Source organism: Orcinus orca, chromosome 12 (genome assembly GCF_937001465.1).
Source record: "Orcinus orca chromosome 12, mOrcOrc1.1, whole genome shotgun sequence".
Lineage (NCBI taxonomy): Eukaryota > Metazoa > Chordata > Mammalia > Artiodactyla > Delphinidae > Orcinus > Orcinus orca.
This window is the reverse complement of record NC_064570.1, coordinates 24604908-24630284: the sequence shown is the minus strand read 5'-3', so window position 1 is coordinate 24630284 and position 25377 is coordinate 24604908. Positions and strand designations below refer to the sequence as shown.

Genomic DNA, 25377 nt, shown 5'->3' with positions numbered 1-25377 from the left:
TTTAGTTTTAATTAGGTACATTAATAATTTAGCATTAATTTCCTCTTATTCATTCAGAATGTAAGGAAAAAGTACTCATTTTTTACCCCTTGTAGTCTTATTTCCTTTTAAAGAAAGCTACCAGTAAGTATGAGCACTTATAAAAGCATTCTTGTAAACATTTAAAAAAAAGCACTATCTACAATCAAATACAAATTTCCCAGATTTCTTTACAGTCTGAAAAAAAGAAGTGGGCTTTTTAAAGGAAAATGCTTGCGACTGTAGAGGTCTAAGGATAAACCAGGCATTCCCTTCAACAAATTAAGATGCATTAAATGGAAAAATGTTGATAATGAAGACAGGCTACTTTACCCACTTCAGACAATTTATAATGCAATTAAAGGCAGCAAAGTAACAAGATACTATGAAATGCTCTTCAGATCTCTGCAAGTCACTAGTGTAAGGTGAAATAGTGGCATGTATTCTTTATCTCTTTATTTAAAGTTTACTAAATAAGCCAAGCCATTAATCCAGGTTCAGCCTGTACATCCTATTCTGATGGCAAATCTACGTGCTTCTGATGAAATGTTTATGCTCTTAAACTAAGTTTTAACGTCTATCTTTATTTTGCTTTAAGAATCAAGTGTTATGTTTATTAAGGCATGCAGTCAGGTCTCTTCAGCTCCCGGTCTTACCTGCTGAATCTTCCAAATCAATCAGTTTGGGCATTAAGCTTTCAGGGAGTTTTTCCGGTAAGTCGTAGCCATTCTTCCTAGCAACTACCAGATGAAAAGCAGCACAAAACTCATCCAGTGTCAAGGCTCCATCTTTATCAAAGTCTGAGAGTTCCCTAGAAGAAAAACTTATTATTAATATAATCATATTCTGCTTTGACTCCCTTTAGGTCTCAAAAAGGAGAGAAATCCTTTCCCAGAAAATTGCAATCTATAATTTTTAAAATTCCATAGATGGAAAGATATGTAATAAAACAAATATAGCAAACTGTTAACTGTAGGCAGTGGGCATATGGGTGTTCAAGGAACAATTCTTTAAACTTTTCTGTATGTCTTAAATTCTCATAATAAAATGCTGAAGAAACAGTCCCAATAAATAAAGTCACCAAAAAATGACCTTTACCCCATATGCATTTTTAGTAACAGGATTTAGTTAAAGCTAGGCTTAGTTAGTAAGTCACTGAAATTTTTAACAACTGTTTTTACTGTTATCAAACTTCTACATGTATGCACTTTAAGGCATCCAATAGAATTACAAGGCTTGATACAAAGAAAGAGCAGCCCCACCCTGATGTCGATTTTCTGGTTGCAGATGCAACCATTTTTCATTCATTACCTTAAACTACATAAACAGCATGCATATATTGCTAGTTCTCGATTTTTCGGTTTTAGGCATTATCTACCTACTTCCTACCATAGCATCCTATGCTTCTAAAAACCTTAATAACAAAATAATTTAGAATGTAAAAAAATACACGGATATACAGTAGAAATAACATTTGTTTATCCAATAATTGTTTTTAAAAAATAATTTGTGATTGTAATTTGTGTTTTAATGGCTAATTTCAACTACACAGCAGCTATCCTGAGTCTCAGTCTATATTTAAATGGCAGCTAAGCATGTCCTTAAGATCACGCCTTGGTATAGGACTTACTAAACTTGTTAAAAAACAAATGTGATAAACATAACCATGTATGAGCAAACTAGCTTTTATTCCACACATCATGCTTTCAACAAGAAACAGGTGATACAGCTTAAAGAATTTTATAACCCATTTTAAAGAACTACTACAGTGTTATCACTTATCTCTTTTCTAAAGAGTGAGAGAGAAGCTGGCTATTATAAGGCAATACTGAGTTCTTTGAGAATATTCTTGAAAAGGTTACTCTAATAGTTTATTTTTTAAAGTTCAAAAATCTACCTGCTATAAACTCCTCTGAAACAACCCACATTACCCAACTAATGATATACCACACTTACCAAATATGAGAAAGTTCAAGAATAGGAAGTTTTGATTTTGTAAAAAACTCTTTAGCTGCAGATCCTGAAATATTAAAACAGTGTTGTTTAATGTTATTCTGAACTTACAGCTCCAAGAATAAAATGTGAGGTAAGAGTCTTAAGACTTTTGTCACTGAGAAAAAGGTAACCGTAACATGTGTACATGCCATGTTTTTGGTTTCCAGCGATTATAAAGTTTTTAGGCAATTTGAGAATTAATTTATCCTTTATAATCTCTGACCAATAAAACCATGTTTTGGAGATTATGAAATTGAGATTGTCCTATCCCATCTAGAAGAACTTCTGTTTTTAACAACTCACCTGGAATAAATCCGTTTAGATCAGGCTGAATGGTTTTAAATTGATTTACATAATACTGTCTTTGTTCATCTGTTATTTTCCAGGGATCGTCATAACTACTGGATTGCCTACGAATTTCATTGGCAGTTGTAGCTGATGCTACAGTTCGTACTGTTGTCTGGTCCTGTAATGAAACATTTTTTCCTCAGTACAGCATCTATCTATATGATTACATGGACCAAGATCACTAGGTTACTTATCTTTGAAAGTAAAACTTTTTGTGGATGTTTAAAAAATAAGAAGTCTTCACAAACTCATCAGCAAACCACATATTTGTTATATAGGTTATTAAACGTTTTTGCACAATGATTATATAAATGTGTAGAACGACAGCAATATGTAAGCAACAGAAAGTTATGTAAAATGTGCTAAGAAAGCCAAGCAAATATATTCCTAGATGCAGAAACCTTTCAAAGCTTCACTATGGAATTAGCAAGAAAATCAGCCAAAACTTTTAGTGAAACATTCCAATGAAAACAGACTTGAAGAAAACGCACAGAGTTCTGTTTTTTTTGTAAAAGAGTGAACTTGCATTTATAAAATTTGCAACAGCAAAATATGAAAACAATGACTGCAGCAATACTCTGAATGAAGCAAATAAAAATGCAATACCAATAAAATGTCACACCTGGACAGAAGCAGGATGCATGGTTAAAAGAGTACTGGTTGGTGGAGTATCTGCAAAACTGACCCAATTTTCTTGAGGTGGAGGTGGAGAATGCCCTGACCATACTGCATCACCAGCAGAAGAACCTAAAAGCAGAATGGGTAAACATGCTGACTCATTTTTGGAGGAAAAAAATAAAGTTACAAGGTTTTTAATGATAACAAATCACCACACACACATAAAAGTTTTCTTTTAAATGCTAACTTTGAAGAAATGTTAACAATTTCCAAAATGGAATCTTTTCTGTCAATTTTAAATTATACCTCATTTGGTATAACCAATTTATTGCTGTAATAAGCAATATAGCAGCAGAATCATTTTTACAACAAAGTGTACTTCCCTTCACTAATATAATCTATACTTAGGAATATATCCCTAGGAATATTTATTTATTCATTTTACCCTTCAGAGAATCTGATCCCAGTAAACTTTTGTCTAAGCATCATAGATATAAATAAATGCAATTACCACTCTTCAAAGTGATATATCTACTTAGAAACTTTCACAGCTGGCTTTTGCTTTTTAAGGCACTTAACATATAATTAAAAATTGACTTGGAGGCAACTCTTAAAGGAACATTATCAAGTTTTCTTCAATTTACAACCCTTAATAAATGTTACTTTAAAAAAATTTCTAAATACCTGATTGTGCTTCACCAAAGGGAGACCAAAATGGCCCAGGTCCTGCAAGAGGCCTCTCACTGTTTCCTCCACTGGGATGGCGGCTGTGCTTCCTCCATGTGTGTGGAGAAGTTGGTGGAGACTGCTGTGGCGAAACTACTGGGGATACAGGTTCCTAGAAAGAACATCATTACTTTAAAATTTAAATTTTAAGGTAACATTTTCATTACCAAGGCACTCAATAAATGTTTCAGTGTAAGCATTAGCACAGGACATCAACTGATAGCATTTACATGCACGTGCTTACCTGCTGATCTGCAGATGTACGAGGCTGGCCAGTATCATGGCTTGTGGATCCCTTTTTCACTTGCCCCCTGCCCGGTGGTGGGGGAATTACACCAGAATAAGACCCTTGATTTTCAGAATCTGAAGAATATGAGGCTGCATGACGAGATTCCTGTTCATTCTTTGAAGCAACAAATCTTGGCAGAGGAAGGTCCTTTACTGTTAAACACAAAAATAAGTATTACTTCAAAATAAAAAAAGGTATACACACGAAAAACTAAAATAAGAGATGAATTTGACATTAGAAGAATTTTTGCAAAAACTGATACAGAAACAACAGGCACAAAATGTTTACCTCTACAAAATTCAGATCATCTCTCTTAGATTGTTTAGGGAAACTCTAATCTAGAAAGAAGTAACACCAAACTGTCCTTAAGGAGTTAAGCTGTATTAAATGTTCATTGCATGTCTGGCCCTATGCTTGTACTTTATATCTATCTCGTCTCATAACCATTATCAACCCCATTTTACAGAGAAAGAAACTGAGACTCCAAGATACCAAGGTCATTGACAGTTAGGATTTCCACCCAGGTGAATCGGACCCCGAAGCCTAGGCTGTTTCTACTCACACTGGTTCCCTAAAGGAAAATGTTAGAGCTCTAAGCGAAATAAGAATATGTCACTAAGTTTGAGACTAGATTAATCTAGACATTTTCATTGCAGAAATTCCTGAAAACAACTTACTGTTCACCTACCAAGGACACAGAACAAGGCGTCAGTTATACCCACCCACTTCAGTCTAGCTTATGACACTCCTACAGGCAAATATTCTACATTCAATTTTAAGTAGAAAAGAGGATAAAAGACTGAGAATTTCTCTGCACACTTTTAGACTAGAACAATACAGCACCAAAACCATTTTTAGAGGAAAGTGTACTTCCCTCCACCATGATTACCAGAATTTCTCTTTAGAATCTCCATATTAAGAAGGGAAAACATTGTTTATTCAGCATTTATATAAAGGAATTCAATATTACCTGGAAAGAATGTAAACTCTCAACTCTAGAACAATGATATGTGGCAAACCAGAGCTCCACAATGAAAACCTCTGGATGACTAATAAACTGAGCTGGTACTGAAAACTATGTTATAAAAATTCTAACATCAGAGAAAACCTCAAGTTTTCTCTTGCCCGCCTTTCCTATGAAAACCAAAGAACTCTGCATTTAAGTGCCTACCTTTATAGAATTTCCATCTACTTCGGCATCAATGAGCCTCCAAATAACAGATAAACAAATTATCCTAGGTGACATTTGTAAGGTGGTTAGATGCTTGTATTTGGGTTTTGGTCTGCCAATATTTTTAATACTGTGTCTTTCAATCAAAGTTTTGGTTAACTAATACTTTCTAATTTCAAATGGAGCTTTCATGGCTTTTCCAAACAGGAAAACACAAAGTATAATGTTGTTTTATACTTAGTTAGTAGAAAAGAATATAAGGAAAGCATATATGAAGATGGGCACTATAATTCATCATTTACCTTGATAAAATTATTCATCTAAATTCTAAGCAATTTTTAGTAAATTAATTTTTAAAAATCACCATTTTAACAGTTTTTATATTACCATCAAATATGTATGAAGTACATATATGCCATAACAGAGTTAAGACAGACATATTTTTCTAATATTAACAAATGAAAAGAGCATGGTAGTAAAAGACATGACACTAACTCAACGTCACAAATGCCACTGAAACATCAGAAAGACTCAACAGTTCTGACTTTACTTCATTTGTGATTAGAAGTTCATTTTCATTTCAGTTACTAATATATTCCATATTTACCTGTATTTATACTTTCCACTCTTAAAGGGAAGCCAGACTGGGCAACAGCTACAAGTTTCAAAGCAATATAGAACTGACTTCTTCCAAAATAACCAAGTCTAGTTGCACCACAAAGCTCCATAATCTATAAAAGAACACAATGTTAACATTAAGAATTATGACAATAATTCTCCACATAAGCAGCTATCTAACTTCTGTTTATCACTTCTCCAAAATACATAGCTGACATATGGTATATTACTCTCAACTGACAACCAACTTCCTCAAGTTTCAGGTTTAAATGTTTGAAAATGAAAAGGCACTGACCTTACAATAAGAGGGTTATCACTCTCCTACGTATTAAAATTCATGTGATAAGTAACTACATTTTATTAAGAATCACATCTTTTAGAAACAAATGTACCATCTACTCTTCTTCATAAACACTGTGCATACAATAGGGCCAAAAGTTTCTGCAACTAACAGATTATTAAGCAGCCATTTATAGTAAGTCATAAAATGACATACTAAGTGGGAAAAGGCAGGAGGCATAATTTTAACTACATAAACAGAACTTTTAAAACAGATATATAAAAATTCTACCAACAAATTTGTTAGGTGAGATTAACAGTATGGTTTTTTTTCCCTCTTATTTTCCAGATTATATTTAATGTGGTTATACTACTTTTCTTTAAAACAACAATTTTTGTTTGTTTGCTTTTTTTTTTTAAAGCATGAAGGCTTTCAAGGATCATTCTAGTCACTCAACAAGTATTTCTCAACTGGCTACTACAAGTATCAGACTAGAAAAGAGAATTTTGAATTACAAGATTAAATTATAATTCCCAAAGCTGGAGTAACATCTACTATACAGACATCATAAAGTAATCTTAAAACAAGCACTAAGTATCCTTGTCTCAGCTTCTCAAAAAATTCAACTTCTTGTACAAAGGGAACATATTTTGTCTATTTTCTTTTTCCCAAAACACTCAAAGGAAGATTAAGGTACCTGAGACGCTGTGGTACTAAATCAGAAGTATTTACTAGAATTGCAAAAAAGCAACTATCACTGGTTCAGCAACATATCACAATAACAATAACCATTTGTTTACTTGCACAAGGAAAAAATACAGTCATTTTTACTATGAATAATCAGCACAGGAGGAAGTTGCTGTTCTGCCACTAAGGGGCAGTGATGTTGGAATTATCAGGCCAGGAATTTAGAACTATGATTAATATGTGAAGGGCTCTAATGGATAAAGTAGACACCATACAAGAACAGAATAGGCAATATAAGCAAAGAAATGGAAATCCTAAGAAACCCCCCCTCCTCCCCAAAAAAGCTAGATATCTAAAACACTATAAAACAAAGAATGCCTTTGATGGGCTTATTAGTAGACTGGACATGGCTGAGGAGATAATCTTCGAGCTTGAGGATCTCAGTAAGACCTCTAAAACTAGAAGAGGAAAAAACAGAACAGAATATTTGAAAACTGTGGGACAACTACAAAAGGTATGACATACATGTAATAAGAAGACAAGAAGGAGAATAAAAAGAACAGAAGATGTACTTGAAACAATAATAACTAAAAGTTTCCCCCAAATTAATGCCAGAAACTGAACCACTGATCCAGTAAGCTAAGAGAACACAAAGCAGAATGAATGCCCAAAAAAGTACACCTAGTCCCTTTACAAAAATTAACTCAAAATGGATCACAGATCTAAATGTAAAGCATAAAATTATACAACTGCTGGAAGATAACATATGTATTCGGGGTGCTTAAGAAAAAGTGTTTTTTTTTTTTTTTCACCTAATGGAATAACACTATTAAGAGTTTTTGTTTTGTTCTGTTCTTAATGATTTGTGACTTTTTCCTTTTTGCCAAGGTAGCATTTTTGCTCTCAGCAGTCTTTCTAGTCATTGCCTTTATACCTTGTACGCCATGGCTTAGAAAAGGAATCAACCTTTTAATACTGTAGAAAACAAGAATAAATAGTTCTTTAATAATAACTCGAAGAGCTCTCCAATGAGCAAAATGTACACAAGCATCATTTTTTACTTCTGATACACAAAATATGGACATGTTGGGGAAAGGGCTAACATTTACTGAGTGCACACAATGCTAAGCACAGTGCTAAATACTCAAGGTGTTCCCATCTAATCCTAAAAATAATGGAGTAGAATTGCTATTTTTATCATTTTACAGGAGAAGAAAGAGAATCAGACTGGCCAAGTAATTAAGGCCAGAGGGCTCAAAAAAGGGCAGAGCTATAATTCAAAGTCATGCTTTTAATCTTCTACCAAGACATGCTGTCCACTGTCCTTTTCCTAGAATAATGTCAGCTGCCTCAGAGCAAGTACCCTCAGCAAGTCCTAAAAGTTGAGTGCCTAGTACAAAGTGACAATGAAAGAGTAGTTTAAATGCACTAGGAAGGTTCTTTAATCCTATGCTCAGAACATGAGGTACAGGGAATTCTAACAACAAGAAAGGTATATGGAAGTTATTTGAGAATTTCAGCTTGAATCTATGAGCTGAATTATAAAGTAGAAAAATGCAAAAAAGTGGAATGAGGAATATATTGAAACTATACATAATACTAAGAATCAATACATCATCACTGAGAATACTGTCAAAATTCTCTCCAAAATGAAATTTTATGAATGTTTAATAAAATATAATAGAAAGTAAGATCCTCCCTTTATAGTCACTATCAAGTTAAAATTGAGAAGGTGACTCCATTGCTTTCATTTTTATAAACATTCTTTAATTTAAGTTGGACTGGGTCAATGGACAAGCTGACTGTTTTTGCTGGCTTAAAAGCCCAGGCAGTTTGGTCTACCTACATGCACAACGCTGGCTCCCAAGTCAGTCTTTTATTGTTTCATTAACTTGTTAGACTTGTCCCCACACCTCTCTGTGACTCATCAGCTTTACCGACATGGGAATAACTTGTAATGGAGACTCAGGTTTACTAGAGAAATTAGAGGAAAACAGGGAACAATTACACTGAATACCTATTATTAGGAAGACTGTTTACTTCTTGTCCCACTTAACGCTCAGAACACTCCTCTAATGTTGGCTACCATTATCCCCAGTTCATAGGAAAGGAAACTGAGGTTAGTAGGTGGCAGTCAGGGTTCAAAGCCAGATTAGTCTGAGTCCGAGGCCTCTCTTCCCAGGTGCCTCCAAGGCATAGCTAAACAGAACTCTCAACATGGCATGTTTATGGGGCAGTAGTTCCAAAATGTATTCCAAAGAACACCAGTCCAGTTAAATGCTCTGTAGTTGAATAAACATATATTATAGCCCCCTTGGCGACTTTACAATGCATTTTTAGTTCATAAGAGGCACTAAAAACTCCTACAGCCTAGAAACAAACCTCTATTTGGTTTAGTATCTATTAAAATGCTTTAGAACTAGTGGTCCATAGATCAGATGCTCTGTATAACACACTTTGGGAATCAATGCTGTTTAAGAGCCCAGAGCAGTGATATTCAAACTTTTTGGTATCAGGATCCCTCCTTATACATGCTTAAAAAAATTAAAGAGGACTCCCTCAAAGCGTTTGTTTTTCTGGCTTGTATTTATTGATATTTACCATATTAGAATTTAAATTGGGATATTAAAAAAAATGCACCTATGAATTCATTTAAACACAAGAATAATCCTATCACACGTAACATAAAATTTTACGAAAATAACTTTCTTCCAAAATAAAAAATTGAGAGTACATTGTTTTATATATATACAAATTTCCTTAATGTCCAGCTTATGAGAAGATTAATATCTGCTTCTGTATTTGATTCACTGCAATATGTTGCTTTGTTTAAAGACACTCACTTCACACAGGTATGTGTTGGAAGACAAAGGACAGTTTTTTTAATTTTTATTTATTTATTTATTTATTTTTGGCTGCCTTGGGTCTTCGTTGCCATGTGCAGGCTTTCTCTAGTTGTGGCAACAGGTTACTCTGCGTTGCGCTGTGCGGGCTTCTTGTGGCGGTGGCTTCTCGTTGTGGAGCATGGGCTCTAGGTGCTCAGGCAGTAGTTGTGGCACACAGCCTTAGTTGCTCCACGGCATGTGGAATCTTCCTGGACCAGGGACTGAACCCGTGTCCCCTGCGTTGGCAGGTGGATTTTTTTTTTTTTTTTTTTTTGCGGTACACGGGCCTCTCACTGTTGTGGCCTCTCCCGTTGTGGAGTGGAGCACAGGCTCTGGACACGCAGGTTCAGTAGCCATGGCTCACGGGCCTAGCCACTCCACGGCATGTGGGATCCTCCCGGACTGGGGCACGAACCTGTGTCCCCTGCATCGGCAGGCAGACCCTCAACCACTGTGCCACCAGGGAAGTCCCAACAGAGGGCAATTTAAATAGCCTTTTCAGATAAATCTGTTATCATTTTTTGATACCATACCAAAACTTTACAAGTGCTAGTTGCTTAAAGGTTAGCTGCAATATAGAATCCAAAGCCATATTAATAAACTCTTTTGCATACTCTTACATTAAAAATCCATTGGTGTATCTGGTGCACTGCAACCTGCTTTGGTCATATGTAAACTACTGGTTCATAGTCATGCAGATCTTCCAAATGTTGACACATTTTATTTACAAAATATTTTTTAAAATTACATTTGTTAATATCACCACTGGTCTCATCAGAAAAGTCATTAAATACTGGGAAGCAGTCAAACACATGGTGGCAGCTAAGTTTTCCAAAATCCTGATTTTTGCCAGAAAGCTCAAATTTTATATCATTAGTAACAAATAGCATTAGTTGTTTTCCCTTAAGTGACAGTCATACTTGCTTCATTTTCAAGAAAATCTTTGCCCAATACCCAAGTAAGCTGTTCCTTCAAGAAAAATGGTGCTCCATAAAAAAAAAAGTCAGTACAGCTCACAACTCAATAAAATAAGTACTTTTCCTCAAGACAACCATCATTCTTCAGTATGCAGCAAATGTGCTTTATGCATACTTCCCACTGCATCACACAAAATACTAAAAAAATATATGCTCAAGGGTGAAGATTTAATAAAATCAGGGTTTTTTTTCCTACATAGAACATTCTTCAGTGAAATTGGTTTCTTTCTTGTATGGCAGTAAAGAATACAATACTATTACAGTTTGGTGACACTGCATTGATTTGTGCTAAGGAGTCAGTTTTACCCACCACTTCTTTTGCATTACCAATGCAAAGGTCAACACAGGATTAAAAAAAAAAAAAAAGCGGGGGAGCAGGGAGGAATAACATATTAGTATTATTATGAAAATATCAGACCAGGGCTCTGCAGATCAAACTCTGAGAAATGCTATTATAGAGCACACTCTCTATATGGTAGTGATAGAAGGACCTCTTGCTTTGATGTCAATGCTACATACTCCCTGCTCGAGAGCAGCCACTGAAAACACAATGTCTACAGGCGCAAGCAAGTATACCATAAATCAGTGAAACTGGCCAGATGGGGGATGTAGTGAGGTAAGGTGAGCAGGTGTGACAAGAGCAGCTGCTATTCAGCTCTAGCTAACTGCTGCTATAGAAGAACATCTGTCAAATGATGCCATCTTCAGATTTTTGTAAAGCTGGAAATCTGGAATATTCTACGATATTGTTCTCATTTTTAAATGCTAATGTGGATTCAGATAATTTTTTTAAATATGCAGATCAACTAAAACACCTAGATCACATATCTACATATTCTGTCTCAGAGAGTATTCTATAGTTACTAGAAAAATGGCATAAAATAAATGGCAAAAACTACAATAATGTTCCTTCAGGTCCTCTAGCAAGCAGGGTAGAAAAAAGTGAGACCAAGTTTCATGAAAGATAACCATATATACAGGTATTATTATATATTAACCTATCCTACTTATATAATGGTCCTAGAGTGTTTCAGCTGAGACTCTGGAAGCCCCCCCAAATTATTCTCAGGTCATTAATTCAGGTCATTAATGAATCATTATACAATGGCTTTATATAAGATCTTGTTATCTGGCAAGTGACTCAAAGTACTGAGACAACTGAAGAATAACCAAGGGAAATTAATTAAAAGAAAATGCATTATTTCATCCTTCCCTGGAGTGTCAGGTCCAGTCCTTATACACACCCACAGTATAACTAATACAAGAACTCTAAAACACCTCTTCCTCCTTTCCTTCAATAAGTCAAGACTGCTCCCACTTCAAGGACTTTGCACTTGCCGTATCCGCAGTTTGCCCCTCAGATCTTTGCTTGGCTACTTCCTCGGTCATTCAGACCTCAGCTCAAAGTGCAATCCTTCCTCTGAGTACCCTACTGTTATTTATTGTCAACATCTCCCAAAAGAATGAGCTTCCAAAGAACAGAGAAGATCTCTTATATTCCCACCACTTAGAACAACTCCTGATTTACAGTACCTATATACATTTGTTGGTTGGATACATGAATGAATGAAATATTTTTGAATCAACTTTGCTGCAGTCTCCTTCTACTCCTATACAGACTACCAGATTAACAAACCTAAAGTATAGCTCTGAATAATGTATATTATATTTAAAGAACAAACTCATAAGTCTAGCACTCAAGACTCTGTAAAATTGTCCCAAACTGCTTTTCTAGTCTTACTTCGGTCAATCTAGAGACTGGGCTCACCTATCTCCATATTTTTGCTTTTCTCTCTCACCAGATCACTCTGTAACCTATGTCTGCCTATTAAAATTATACCCTTTCTTCACAAACCATCATAACAGGCTCCGCCTTCCTGTAACATCTGCTATCCATATGCAGATGACTTTTTCTTTCTTTGTACTAGTACTCCAGCTTCTACCATTTGAGTTACTTGAGTTACCTGTGTAATCAGGTTAACCACACTGCACACTCCTGACACCTCCTCCCTCCATTAAACTCCTTGTGGGCAGAGACCATGACTTAGTCATACTGGAACCCCCCGAAAGATCTGGCACTGTATTTTGCCACTTAGTGCTGAAGAGAATTGCTCTCCCATGGTGCCCACATCCTCCTGATTTACCGAATTCATTCTGTTAGTCTTCATTTGAATTAAATCTTTCTTACTAGGAAAGATCATTTTTACCATTCCTTTAAAAATGAAACATTTTCTAATAATAAACATAGTTTGCGTTGTCCAATGTAGTTTGGATTACACATGATCCATCCATGCATCTTTGCTGCAGTACACTGTGGCAAGTAGAAAAGGTCAAGAAAAAAAAAGTCAGTGGCAAAGAAGATAAGGGCATACATCAAAGCCCAATCATTCCAACATGACTTAATTCCCTTTCAAATACTGCTGTCAACACAAAGCATGTTTCACCTGTTTACAAGCTATGTGGACATATTAATCTCTAGTATTTTCCTCTGTTACGAAAACAATTTAATTTAAATACTTAGCATACTCCAACAAAGTGGGCAACTCATCCATTACTGGATTCATGAAGCATGTTTGCATTCCTAAACGACTCTAGCTATCACTCTGTGACCAACTCCACAGCCAATTTCCTACTAAACTCAGGTCTGAAGTGAAATGCAATCTTACCAACCCCTTTGAGATACTTAGTTGCACTGGGGCAAATATCTAATCTCACTTTTACTATATTACTTTCTTATCCAAAACCTTTAATGCTTTTTGCTTTGCTTATACAACGCAACTGATTTTTTTTTTTTTTTTTTTGCGGTACGCGGGCCTCTCACTGTTGTGGCCTCTCCCATTGCGGAGCACAGGCTCCGGACGCGCAGGCTCAGCGGCCGTGGCTCACGGGCCCAGCGTCTCCGCGGCATGTGGGATCTTCCCGGACCGGGGCACGAACCCATGTCCCCTGCATCGGCAGGCGGACTCTCAACCACTGCGCCACCAGGGAAGCCCTCAAATGATTTCTGATTACAAGCCTACAGTTCAAAACCACATGGCTTCTTTGCTTTCTCCTGCTATGATTTTATCCTAACACTTAGGTAAATAAACAGGTATTCTCTTGATTCTTTTCTTCCTTTCACTCATACCCTCATGCATAACTTCCATGTCACATTTCAACCACTTTCCTATCTCAGTTAAGGATGAGTTCTCCAAGTCTTTCCTCAACAGTATGTCCTCAGAAAGAACAAAGAAAACCATCTATACATTGCTGACAAATGGCACACATCATTCTGCAGACCACCTCAAAAATAAGATACGTATAAAATTTGTCAAATACTGTAGCTAAATAGCAATATCAGAATTTTCTTGCGCCCTTACTATATATCAGGGACTGAAATATCAGATAAGTACTAAATAAGTAATAATCCCCTTTCTACACTACAAGTATTTGCAAAAGGTATATTTTTCAGTGTAAAGAAAAACTACAAATGTCTCCTATAACTTTTCAGCAGAAAAAAGTTCAAATATATTATACAAGTTCTTTTTCCCTTACTAATATTATCACAGGAATTCATCAAAGAACATACTATAACAATACAGATAACTGCTACAGGACTTAGAAGCTTAATACTGGAAGGCAGATTTCATTCTGCCCGCTAAAACAAGGAACCATAAAGAATGTACTGAGGGACTTCCCTGGTGGTGCAGTGGTTAAGAATCCGCCTGCCAATGCAGGGGACACGGGTTCGAGCCCTGGTCAGGGAAGATCCCACATGCCGCGGAGCAACTAAGCCCATACGTCACAACTACTGAGCCTGCACGCCACAATTACTGAGCCCGAGTGCCACAACTACTGAAGCCCATGCGCCTAGAGCCCGTGCTCTGCAACGAGAAGCCACCCAATGAGAAGCCCGCGAACCACAACGAAGAGTAGCCCCCACTCGCCGCAACTAGAGAAAAGCCTGCGTGCAGCAACAAAGACCCAAGGCAGCCAAAAATAAAAGTAAATAAATAAAATTTTTTTAATTTATTTAAAAATTTAAAAAAAGAATATTGAGTTAATTACTATAAAAGAGGACAGAGGTTAAAAAAAAGAGGACAGATGTAGATTTTAAAATTTTATGAAGTTCTTGACTTGAACTTCTGAATGGTATAGGTAATTAAAAAGATTCCTCTTAGCAATATATCTGATTCCTAATGCTATAATTTTACTCGCTTTGGGCAATATAAACTCCTTTTGACAGTCAACTATGGTAAGAGTAGTACATACAGACCAATAAATATTTTATTGCTTATAATCAGTATCACAGTCATTAGTTGTCTAAAGAAATAAAACATTTCTGACAGCCTCAAATGTAAAGATTCTAATATGAAAAATTATATGACTGCCTATAAAGTTTACTGGTAGTTCAAGTCCCCACGTCCAATTAAAATAATTTTTTGTATTACCTACTTAACCAAAAAAACTTAAAACTGAAATATAGATTAAAGGTAAGAAAGGATAAAAACAATAAAAATACAAAAGTGATTTGAAAAATCCCACAAACCATCTAAAACTTAGGCTTAAAGTAGTAGTGTTTGCCTTTAGAAAATATTATTGAGACATGGAGATAATCTAGTAAAATCAATCTGGCCAATAAACTATACTTAGGGTGACCACAAAATTTACATCCAACCTGAGACATTTGCAAGAGTGAAAGGGAGTACTATTTATAAGTATGCCTGGACAAGAGGCATAAGCCAGGATTGTTTCAAGCAAAGACAGACTTATAACTTGCCTTTCCAAAACACCTTTAAAGATAAATGATTCCATTTAACCAACAGAAGGCAGAAGGTTACAGGAAAAGCCAACACTTAAAACATGTTCCCTTACAATATGTCATATTGAATATTAATCTTAATTAAAGAGTAACATTTTTCAGAAACCAGTACTAGTAATCAAGCCCCTCTGTTTTCTTACATGGAGACTTAACTGACTATTCTAGAGCTACAGCAACTCTAGTTTACCAAAATTTTAAAAATAATAATAAAAGTTAAACATTTAAACATGGGCTGGGCATCATTCTAAGCACCTTATAAATTAGCTCATTTAGTCTTCATAACAGAAACTTTCATCCCTGAAAGACAGAGACTTTTACTGCTATTTTACAGATAAGAGAACTAAAGGATAGAGGTAAAGTAACCCACCATGGTTCAAGGAAATGGGGAAGCGGAGGATTCCAGGGCATGTTCTTCTCTACTGCACTATGTTACCACTACAGCTCCTTTACTGGGAGGACTGGAAGCCCATGACTTTCCCTAAGTACACAGAATAGAGTGGAGCTCTAAAGTGTCTGCACTCAGTGAGTAGAGTTAGAGTGAACAGGGTTAAGCAGTTGTGATGTAATTTCTTGTACATTTTTCTCTATCACTGGCAAGTTGTCAGTAAAACACAGGCCTGGGAAATATCTATTACTTGTTTTGTTTGTTTACAAATTTATTTATTTATATTTGGCTGCGTTGGGTCTTTGTTGCTGCGCGTGGGCTTTCTCTAGTTGCAACGAGCTGGGGGGGAGGGGTGCTACTCTTCGTTGCAGTGCGCAGGCTCCTCATTGCAGTGGCTTCTCTTGTTGCAGAGCACGGGCTCCAGTAGTTGTGGCACGCCAGCTCAGTAGTTGTGGCTCGCAGGCTCTAGAGCGCCAGCTCAGTAGTTGTGGCACACGGGCTTAGTTGCTCTGCGGCATGTGGGATCTTCCCAGACCAGGTCTTGAAGCCGTGTCCCCTGCACTGGCAGGCTGATTCTTAACCACTGTGGCACCAGGGAAGTCCCTCTATTACTTGTGATAAAGAGAAACCCATTTATCCCACTCTTAGGATAGTGTTCTAACCCGTGCTATGGGCTATTGAAGGTTATTAAAGGGTGAGGATGACAATAATGATTATGATGGTAGTTAACACTGATGGTGTACATACAATGTGTCAAGCACTGTTCCAAGCTCAGTAACATATTAACTAACACAATCATCCTAACAACCTTATGAGGTAGGTACTTCTTTCAAAACAGAAAACTGATATGCTGGTGAGCTTGCTCAAGGACACACAGCAAACAACAGAACTTGGATTGAAACCCATGCACTTAACCACTACATTATTTCATAGCAATTGTATTTTCCCAGTGGTAAATTCATATAATAAGCTGTGCTATACCAGAGTTCTACTATGTTACATCATAAAACAAGAGTTGTTAGTTTTGACGACTAGGTCACAGAATCAAGTTTTGATAACTGTTTGCTATGTGAATATAGGTAAGTTACATAATATGTTTTGTTTCCTCGTAAATAAAAGGCAAATGTTAGATTCTACCTCTAAGATCCCTTCTAGTGAAAATATTATTTCTCTGAATGAAAATTTTATATCAAGTCTGTAACCACAATACAAACTATCCTCTGAAAACGTCTGATTTTCAAAAATCTATTTCTGCCAAAGTACCAGACAAGATTATTAGTTACGTGCTCCCTTTTAAAAATGATACATATTTAAATACATATTTAAATATGAATTGTTATGATGAGCAAAAAATATAAGGAATTAATTTCACTGTGTTGGGGATTTAAGTAGGAATAATTAAGTCACTTGCTAAACTTTGTCCTGTAAATCTGCCTCCAAAGGAAAGATATCTGGTGTGAAATTCAAGCATCGGTACTTTTGCTTTGTAAATGAGTGTTTTATCATATTTTTGTATTAAATATTTGATAACAAAAAACTTTCTGGACTCTAGTTTTTTATTATGCCTTAAGGTCAATTTTCCCTTTTATAGGAAGAGAACCAGTGTTATTACTCAAGAAAAATAGGAAAATGACTTGGCTTACCACATTTGTTTTATAACCGACATTTAGGAACATAATGCACAGAGTAAAAAACAAACACTACTTGTCCTGAAACCAGGTGTATCTTAGAAAATAGATAAAAATTGAAGAACAAAAGTAGTACTAAATATAACCATTCAACTAATATGAACCCATGGTACTGCCTTTAAAAAATGCTGATAAAGTATACATATCAATATCAAATGTTCCATGGCATTTTACTCAATTAGAAAATGCTATAACATACAGAAGTTCATGATGATTCAACATCAGACCCCCTCAGTCCTTTGGGGCTTATCTGTCTTCCTTTGAGTTTCTTTAACTGCACGCTGTAATAATTGGGTGGTGGCTCAGAGTAGTTTTGCTGAAGACATCCTTATTCTCCCTTGCTGGTTTACAATGATGCTAGTACCAAGATGCTTTACACTCAGTAAATCTTAATGAACATATCAAATATCACAAAACACCTTCCATCCCCAACTCAGGATGGTAAGAACAAAGGAAAAATAGCCTCAGGATCTTCCAAAAAGCTACATTCTTTCTAAGGAAATAATAATAGTAATAACTAATAGCTATATAGCACTACTCCAAATATCAGGCACCATAGTATTCTACTTATCTTACAAATTCATTTAGTCCCCAAAACAATCCTATACAGGTGCTAAGTTATTCTCAATATGCAGATGAAAAAACTAATGCCCAGAGAAACTAAGGCCCAGGGCAGTGAAATACTTGCTTGAGGGTCAAAAATACTAAGAATTCAACTGCATCTTTAAAATTCTATTAAAGATTTTTAGTTGACCAAATGAGGAAATAAACAACAAATTATCAAAATTGATGATGAAAAAGCTACTATTTATTGAGTGGTATACCAGTACTTATTTAAGACAATCCTCAAACAATTTAAGAAGTAAGAATTGTTACATTCATTTTATAAATCAAAACAGTGAGGCGAAGAGAAAGTCCTTGTCCAAGGTCACAGACTAGAAATCAGCAGGGCCAAGATATGAACCCAACTCTGAGAAACTCCAAAGCCTGGCTTTTTCCATTATGCGTTTCCCAAACTTCAGATTCTTGCATACCACCATCACAAGCTCTGCCATGTCTACAGGCCACTTGTGCTATTATGTTCTTAATATTTCTTCTTTAAATCAAGACACTTTAAAAACTTAATAAATTTATTTTAGAAGGAAAATGTATCACTATATAAATGGAAATTAAGTATCACCTGAGATAAATAGAAAATAACAAAAACAGTAATACGTTCAATGAAAACAAAACTGTCATTTAATTTCAGCCAAAATACCACTGTCTGCAAAAAAACCTGTTCTTTATTAAGAGAGTTACCTGTGTTAGAAAGGTGTTAAAAACTTACAAGTAACAAACTGAAACTTCCTCCTTAATCAGATTTGAAAAACAATTCAAAAGGAATAGCTCACTATGTGCTTTCGCATTTGTTGGGTACATAGCCCACACTTTGGGAAACAAAGGCTGCTCTACTGCCTCCCTTTAATTCAGTATGCAGCCATGTCTGCAGTCTTTCTTGCACTCGTAACATTTTAGAGAATGCTCTAACAAGAAACGTAGGCAGACTGTTATAATTAGTAGCCACAGAAATGCCTCAGCCTCAGCAAAATGCTCCCCTCTTAAGTACGCACAATGTTCAAAGTACACAGTAGGCCCTAGGAGGCATGTAAAGTTTTAACACACATCCCCTATTCTTAAGAAACTTCTAACCTAGCTGAAAACATAACATACAAATGACAAAGATAAGCTATTATGTAAGGCTGTAATCTTATACACTGAAATGGTTGGTGTTTTGAACACAAGTTTTGCCATCTGATGGAGCTGGATCTGAATTCCAGCTTATGTCAAGCATGTAGCCTCTGGAGCCCCAGGTTTCTCAGTTATAAAACGGAAATAATATATATTCTCTAAGTTTAAAATTAAACATATGCCAAATAGTTCAATGCCTGACCCATAGCAGGTGCTATGTAATTAATACTTGTATCTGTAAGAATCAGAGAGAAGTTACTATGGGTTGGAAATATTTGTTAGGGAAAAAAAAAAAAAGCCTAACCTGGATGTTAAAGAATGGACAGGTTTTTGGGTAAGTCAAGATGGGCATTCAAACTGGGGGGGTGCCAACAGGTCAAAGTAGGAAATGTAGTGTGGTTAGGTAGTAAACTGGACCAAACTAGATGGAGAGGGTTCTAAATGCCAGACTAATCTTTACTGAGCACTTCTGAAGAGTATCATATAAGTTTTCAGAAATTCGCTTTTTTGTTCTTTAGCAATTACAGAAAACCTAGTTAAGACTTAGGAGGCTACTGCAGTAGTGTAGCAATAACATAGTCAGAGCTCAGAAAATAATTAATGCAAAGGACAGAAAAGGATGATTGAGATTTTTCAGAGAAAGAAAATCTAAAGGACTTTGTAGGCTGAATGTAAGAAAAGGGGTCAAAGCTGACTCTACACAAGAGAAAGACACAGTAGGAAGATAGGATGCTTAAAGATATAAAATAACATAATAATTTAGCATCACAGAGAACAAAAAGAAGAGATAATATCCACCAAGAATTAATTCAGTATCAATTACAAGGGAGATGATAAAACAGAATGAAACCTAAGAAAATATTACGGGACTTGGTGGCTAGGATAAAGGTGAACCTTAAGAATATCTTTTTTTTTTTTTTTTTTTTTTTAAGGGGTAGGGTAGGAGGAACAGAAAAAAGTTAGGCTACTAGTACAGACAGTAGAGAAGAAATCTGGGCCATTTGTTACTTGGCAGTAAAAGAAAAATAGGAAGGCAGATAGATGGGTGTACAGTCAAATAAATAACACAGGAAGCAAAAAGGAACACTATTAGAAAATAACCATTATACAATACAATTAGTAATTTTGACAATTCTGTTTTTTCCCTTTGTTAGGTGTGAGAAACACAAGTTTGGATTCACTCCAGAAACAAGTCTTAGGGGTAATCTACAGAAATGTGATTAGGGAAGTAAAAGATTTCTATCTCTACGAGTTTTAAATTGTGGGTAGTAATAGAAAACCTAACTATAAATTCCTTTCCTCTGGTTATTAAATCCTCAGCTTCCTGAAGGCAGGCACAGAATACAGTAGGTTCTTAGATTTCAAAGGTTAACATCAGTAGTTTCTACTATTCCTGTGAGATTTACATTGACCGTGACAAGTAGTATAATCTGTAACTGTGACACGGCACAAATCTCAATGACCTGTGCTAGGGAATGTGCAATCGCTGTCATGTGAGTGTACCCAGCACCCTCCCTCTAAATGGATTTGTGGTCTTCTCCTTTCAGCCAGGTACACTGGAACTGGACAGAAGCTGTGCTTTATTATATTTTATAAAGAAAATATAAGCAACAGTGCCAAGATTCCACCATGATTTATTTTAGTTGCCAATAAATTCCTATTTTGTTTCTTTTAAACTTCTTACATTCTGCTATTAAAAAAAAAAAGAATAGGGAAAAAAGCATTCTGAAAGGGAGGGAGAGGGAACTGGCAATGTTGGTCAGCAAAGCTGCAAAGTCAAAACTCCGAGAATTCTGTGCTATTTGTTCCTGTTCTTGCTGCCTCCTTCTCTTCTCATGCCCAGAATACTGACTGGGGTGGGGAGAGAGTACCCATAGCACTAGCAGTGGAACATCCAAGGCTGCAAGCTTCACCACCCGTACTTTTTACTTTCCTGGGTGAGGACCCCAGAAGTGCCTTAATTCGTCACCCCAATCACATCCATATATGCACAGCAATAGCAGAGCTAAGCAACTGGCTTCCCTAAATAGTTAGCTCTGTTTTATAAACATCTACTATGTGCTTTTGCTGCTCTAGATAATCATGAGGTCATGAAAGAAAAGAAACCTGAATGTTATTTACGGTTTACTTATAATATTTACTTATAATATTGTTGGGATGTAAATATCCTGGAAAAGCAGTCAAGCAATGACATAAATGAACAAAAAGCAGTAACAGTGCAAAACACATACAGAAGGATAGGCAGGAGGCAAATGAGAGTCAGAGAGAAGGTAAGGTTGTTCAAATGACATTTCCAAACATATAAAAACTAAGGCACGTTTTTAATAAAAGGGGGAGGATGGAAGCACGGAAGCCGGGGGAGGGTACCGCAGATGAAGAAAGTTAACATGATGAGGAAAAAAAACCTAACAAGTAACTGTGAGAAACAGAAAACAGATCTGCTAGAACACAAAGTCCACGTTAGAAGAATAATCAGAAACAAGATTGTGAGAAGTGGGAGTGAGTTGGTAGATAACTTTTAAGGCTGGGTAAGCATGACTACTCAGATTTGATATGCTCTCCCTACTGCCAAGCATTTTACGAGAATGCTATGCTTTCCTCCAAAAGAGTCAACTAAATTAAATGAGAAACTACTGACCTGTTTCCTTATTTAGATTACTTATCTACCACTATTTGCTAGTTGTCATGTTCAAGAATTAGAAATTATACTTCTGAAAGGCAGAGAATCTCATGTGAGTTTATTACTAAACTATGGTATCTTTAAAAATAAAAAATTAAAAACATCCTTGAGGTACAATGGCTTAAAGAAGTTATTAATATGCATGCTCACCATATCTGACTAAAGCCACCTGAACAACTTCAAAAGTATTAATATTAACTGGCTTATTCACAGTCTAACTGGAAGATCTATATAATCAGGTCTCAGAGGCTCCATATTGTTCAAAAAGGCTCATTCCCTGTCGTTTGGAATTTTTTAAGTGGTATGACAAAATGAAGAGGTTAGGCTAGGACCCATCAAGGTACTGATGAAGAGTGAAGCCCTGCAGCACCAATTAACCAGTCCAATAAGATCTGGGTGCCTAGCACAAGCAGAGTGATCTGAGGAAAACAAGAATAAGCTAACGCTTGCCTTCAAATTGCCTGTCACCTATCAAGGATAACATACACACACGAACAGGAAGCTAGAAGTACAAGTTGTATATACAAGTACAAACATATACAACAGTATGGGAAGATTACAGAAAGGGGGTTATCTGGTAGAGAGGATTAGGGGAAAGTTCAAAGAAGCAGGATGTCAAACCATCGGTTTGGCCAGAAACTTCATTCGGGGTTTTCCGTTTTCTTTCTAATTCCATGAAAACAGTACAACATTGTCTTTTATGAACATCAAGATTTTCCTTGATGATTCAGATTTTTTTATCACATCTGGGATAAAATTTTTGAAGGAAACTAAAGGACTATAAAAAATGAGTTAGTTTGCAAATATCTCAAATATCTCAATATAGAGAACTCATCAAGAGAAGGATATGCTCTGGATCCTAAGGAAAAATACTGAATAAATAAAACCTCAGTAACAGTGTAGAGAATGTAAATGAAAAACCAAGTATGAATTAGTTCAAAGTCTAAATTAGAACACATTTTTGAAAGAGTAATGTACCAACTTGTCAGGAAGCAATCCGACTTCCACTCATGCCTCCATGAAACCCAATATTGAGTTTGGTAGCATGTGACAGATGACTCTTTCCATAACTCTCCTTCCTTTCTTTGTTTCTCTGCTTTCCCTCCAATGCCTCAGGCAGCTACTACCTCAGGCTTCCTTTTGCTCTCTCCTTCCTTTAACTCCACAAGTTCATCCTGGCTGATCTTATTTATACCAATGGCGTAAACTGCCACTCCTATGCTAAGGAGAGCAAAACCAGGTTACCAAGGACCCTCTCCTAAGTTTCAGTCCTCTGGAGAAGCAGGTCCTCATAAAGTCAAACAAATTAATGTTATCTAGATTTCCTAGAGGAGACATTGACTAAGTCGGCCTTGGCGGATAAAAGTATTCTGTTTAGCCATCTTTTAGAATGTTATTTGTGTTGTAGAGTGTTATTTGTATTCTATATAAAAACAGTTTAAAATTTTATCCCTTTATTTCAATAAAATTATTAATTTACTCAGCAAACTACCGAAAATAAACAATGGCATCTAAGTAAATGTAGCAGAAGGACCTATTTTTAAGTTTTATTTGCAAAACTATCGCAAGACACGCTGCTGAAAGACATGGATAAACCGGACTTGTTATAATAACTCTTAGAACCTAACAAGACTCACAGCAGTACAGGGACTACACAAGCTGGTGTGGGGACCTCAGCGTGATCTGTAAATGTCAAGTAACTCTAAAGAAGAAATTGGGGAATTTAGAATATTGAGAGATATAGTAGATGGTAAAGATATGAGCATGGAAGTGGGATAATAAGTATTTAATCATATAATATTTAGGAAGTAGAGCAAAGTGGTTAAGAAAAGGACTACTTAAATCTAAGCTCTACCATTTTCGAGCTGTGTGACCTTGTAATAAGCTACTTGTCCTTTCTTTATCTTCATTTTAAAAGCAGGGATAGTAAACTGTACCCACTTCACAAATTAATATTTGTAAAGGGGTGCAAACAGTACCTGACATACAGTAGGCAGTACACTGGCATTTATTATTACTATTATTATTTGAATTGGGTGCAATATATATTCAAGCTAGTGACAAGCAAACATATTTGGGGGGAAAAAAAGGATAAATCCATGATCACTCATTCAACACTCAACAAATGTTAACTACCAACAATGTGCCAGAGATATAGTTGTGACCAGATAGGAACAATGACCCCCTGCTAGGTTCTTGGAGCTTAGGAGAAAGATTTAAGTTTTCCAGAAGAGCAGGAACCATGTCTCTTCCATTCACCTCTGCATACTCCATGCCGCTGGTGCATACCCTGATGCATAATAGATGTTTAATAATATTTGTTGAATTAATGATGTAATTGTAAGATATTAAATAGAAGAAAGTACTCTGAATATATGGAAAGCAGAATTCAACAGAACCATCCCTGAAGAAATGGTACAGCAATGCTCCAGGATAACTCACCCTCAAGGAATTTTTCCACACATCTAATTGTTGAGGATCATGAGAGCATTCAATTTATTATTAATTAAATGGGGATAACAATATCTGTCAGACTTATATTATAAAGATTAAAAGAGATCTTGTGTTAAATGAGAAGCACAAAGCTGCAACGAGATGCTGATGGGAAAGCGTAGGCTAGCCTGTTCTAGCTCTGAGGCACATTCCTCAGCTAAATGCAATTTCTTTGCCTTGGAGGTTGCTTGCAAACAGCTAAGACCTCTTACTTTAAATGTGCAAATGCCTTTTGGGTTTAACAACCATGGTTCAATTCTCTGGAGGCTGGACTAAGTTCAGGTAAAGAGACGTTACACTTCCTCATCCACCCTGCCTTCCTAACAGTCTCAAGAGAGTTTCAGAAAATTTCTGAAGTCGTAAGTGAGAATACCTAAATCTCTACACAAAAGTGCAATTTACCATCTACTCTGAAAGGACATTTCAAATACACTAAGTTAAGTTTGCATCCCTCATTTCTATTGAATAGCCTCATTCAGGAACCACCACCAAGTCTGCACAAGCTTCTAAAGCCACCCAGCTGCTGCTCTCAAGCTTTCAAATGCCCACTAAACCTTGCTGCCCAGATGGACTGAACATGACATGGATGTGCTCACTCAGCACATCCAAATTCAGCACATTGCCTTCAACTAAACTAGGCCCCCCCTCCTCACTTCTTTATTTCCATTAATGGTTATCATCATTCTGCAAGCCAAGTAGGCTCAAAACCTCAGAATTATCCTTCATTTTAGTATTTTGGTGGTAAACTTCACTTCAGGAGTAAAAATCCTCTAATTACACCATGAAAGGGAGAAACACAAAGCATTATTGATAGGATCAAAGGATTGAGGGCAGTGTAGTAAGTTCAATGCAACAAAAACAACAAAACGTATAAAGCTAGGTTTGAAGAACAATGGGGAGATTTTTACTACCATTAAAGCCAAGATCCTACAAATTATGAATTTTCCTTAATAGAGCAGAGCTCGAGTGAACGAAGCTTCTCTGATCACC

At 36.2% G+C, this 25377-nt stretch overlaps 1 protein-coding gene across 12 annotated transcripts in view; it reads right to left on the bottom strand.

Moving 5' to 3' along the window:
- REPS1 (RALBP1 associated Eps domain containing 1) overlaps window positions 1-25377 on the bottom strand; it is a 73863-nt gene that overhangs the window by 36566 nt on the left and 11920 nt on the right. For 11 of the 12 annotated variants that reach the window (XR_004476983.2, XM_012536325.3, XM_004263769.4 and 8 more), the window contains exons 2-8: window positions 5773-5896; window positions 3950-4146; window positions 3664-3817; window positions 2984-3108; window positions 2317-2479; window positions 1975-2038; window positions 675-829 (exon numbers count right to left, since the gene is read on the bottom strand). Coding sequence is in view for 11 of the 12 variants with exons in the window: in XM_012536325.3 (XP_012391779.1) it covers window positions 675-829; window positions 1975-2038; window positions 2317-2479; window positions 2984-3108; window positions 3664-3817; window positions 3950-4146; window positions 5773-5896 (982 nt within the window). In the remaining variant the exon portion in view is untranslated. The remainder of the gene's footprint in view (window positions 1-674; window positions 830-1974; window positions 2039-2316; window positions 2480-2983; window positions 3109-3663; window positions 3818-3949; window positions 4147-5772; window positions 5897-25377) is intronic. The other variant, XM_033406203.2, reaches the window with a different exon arrangement.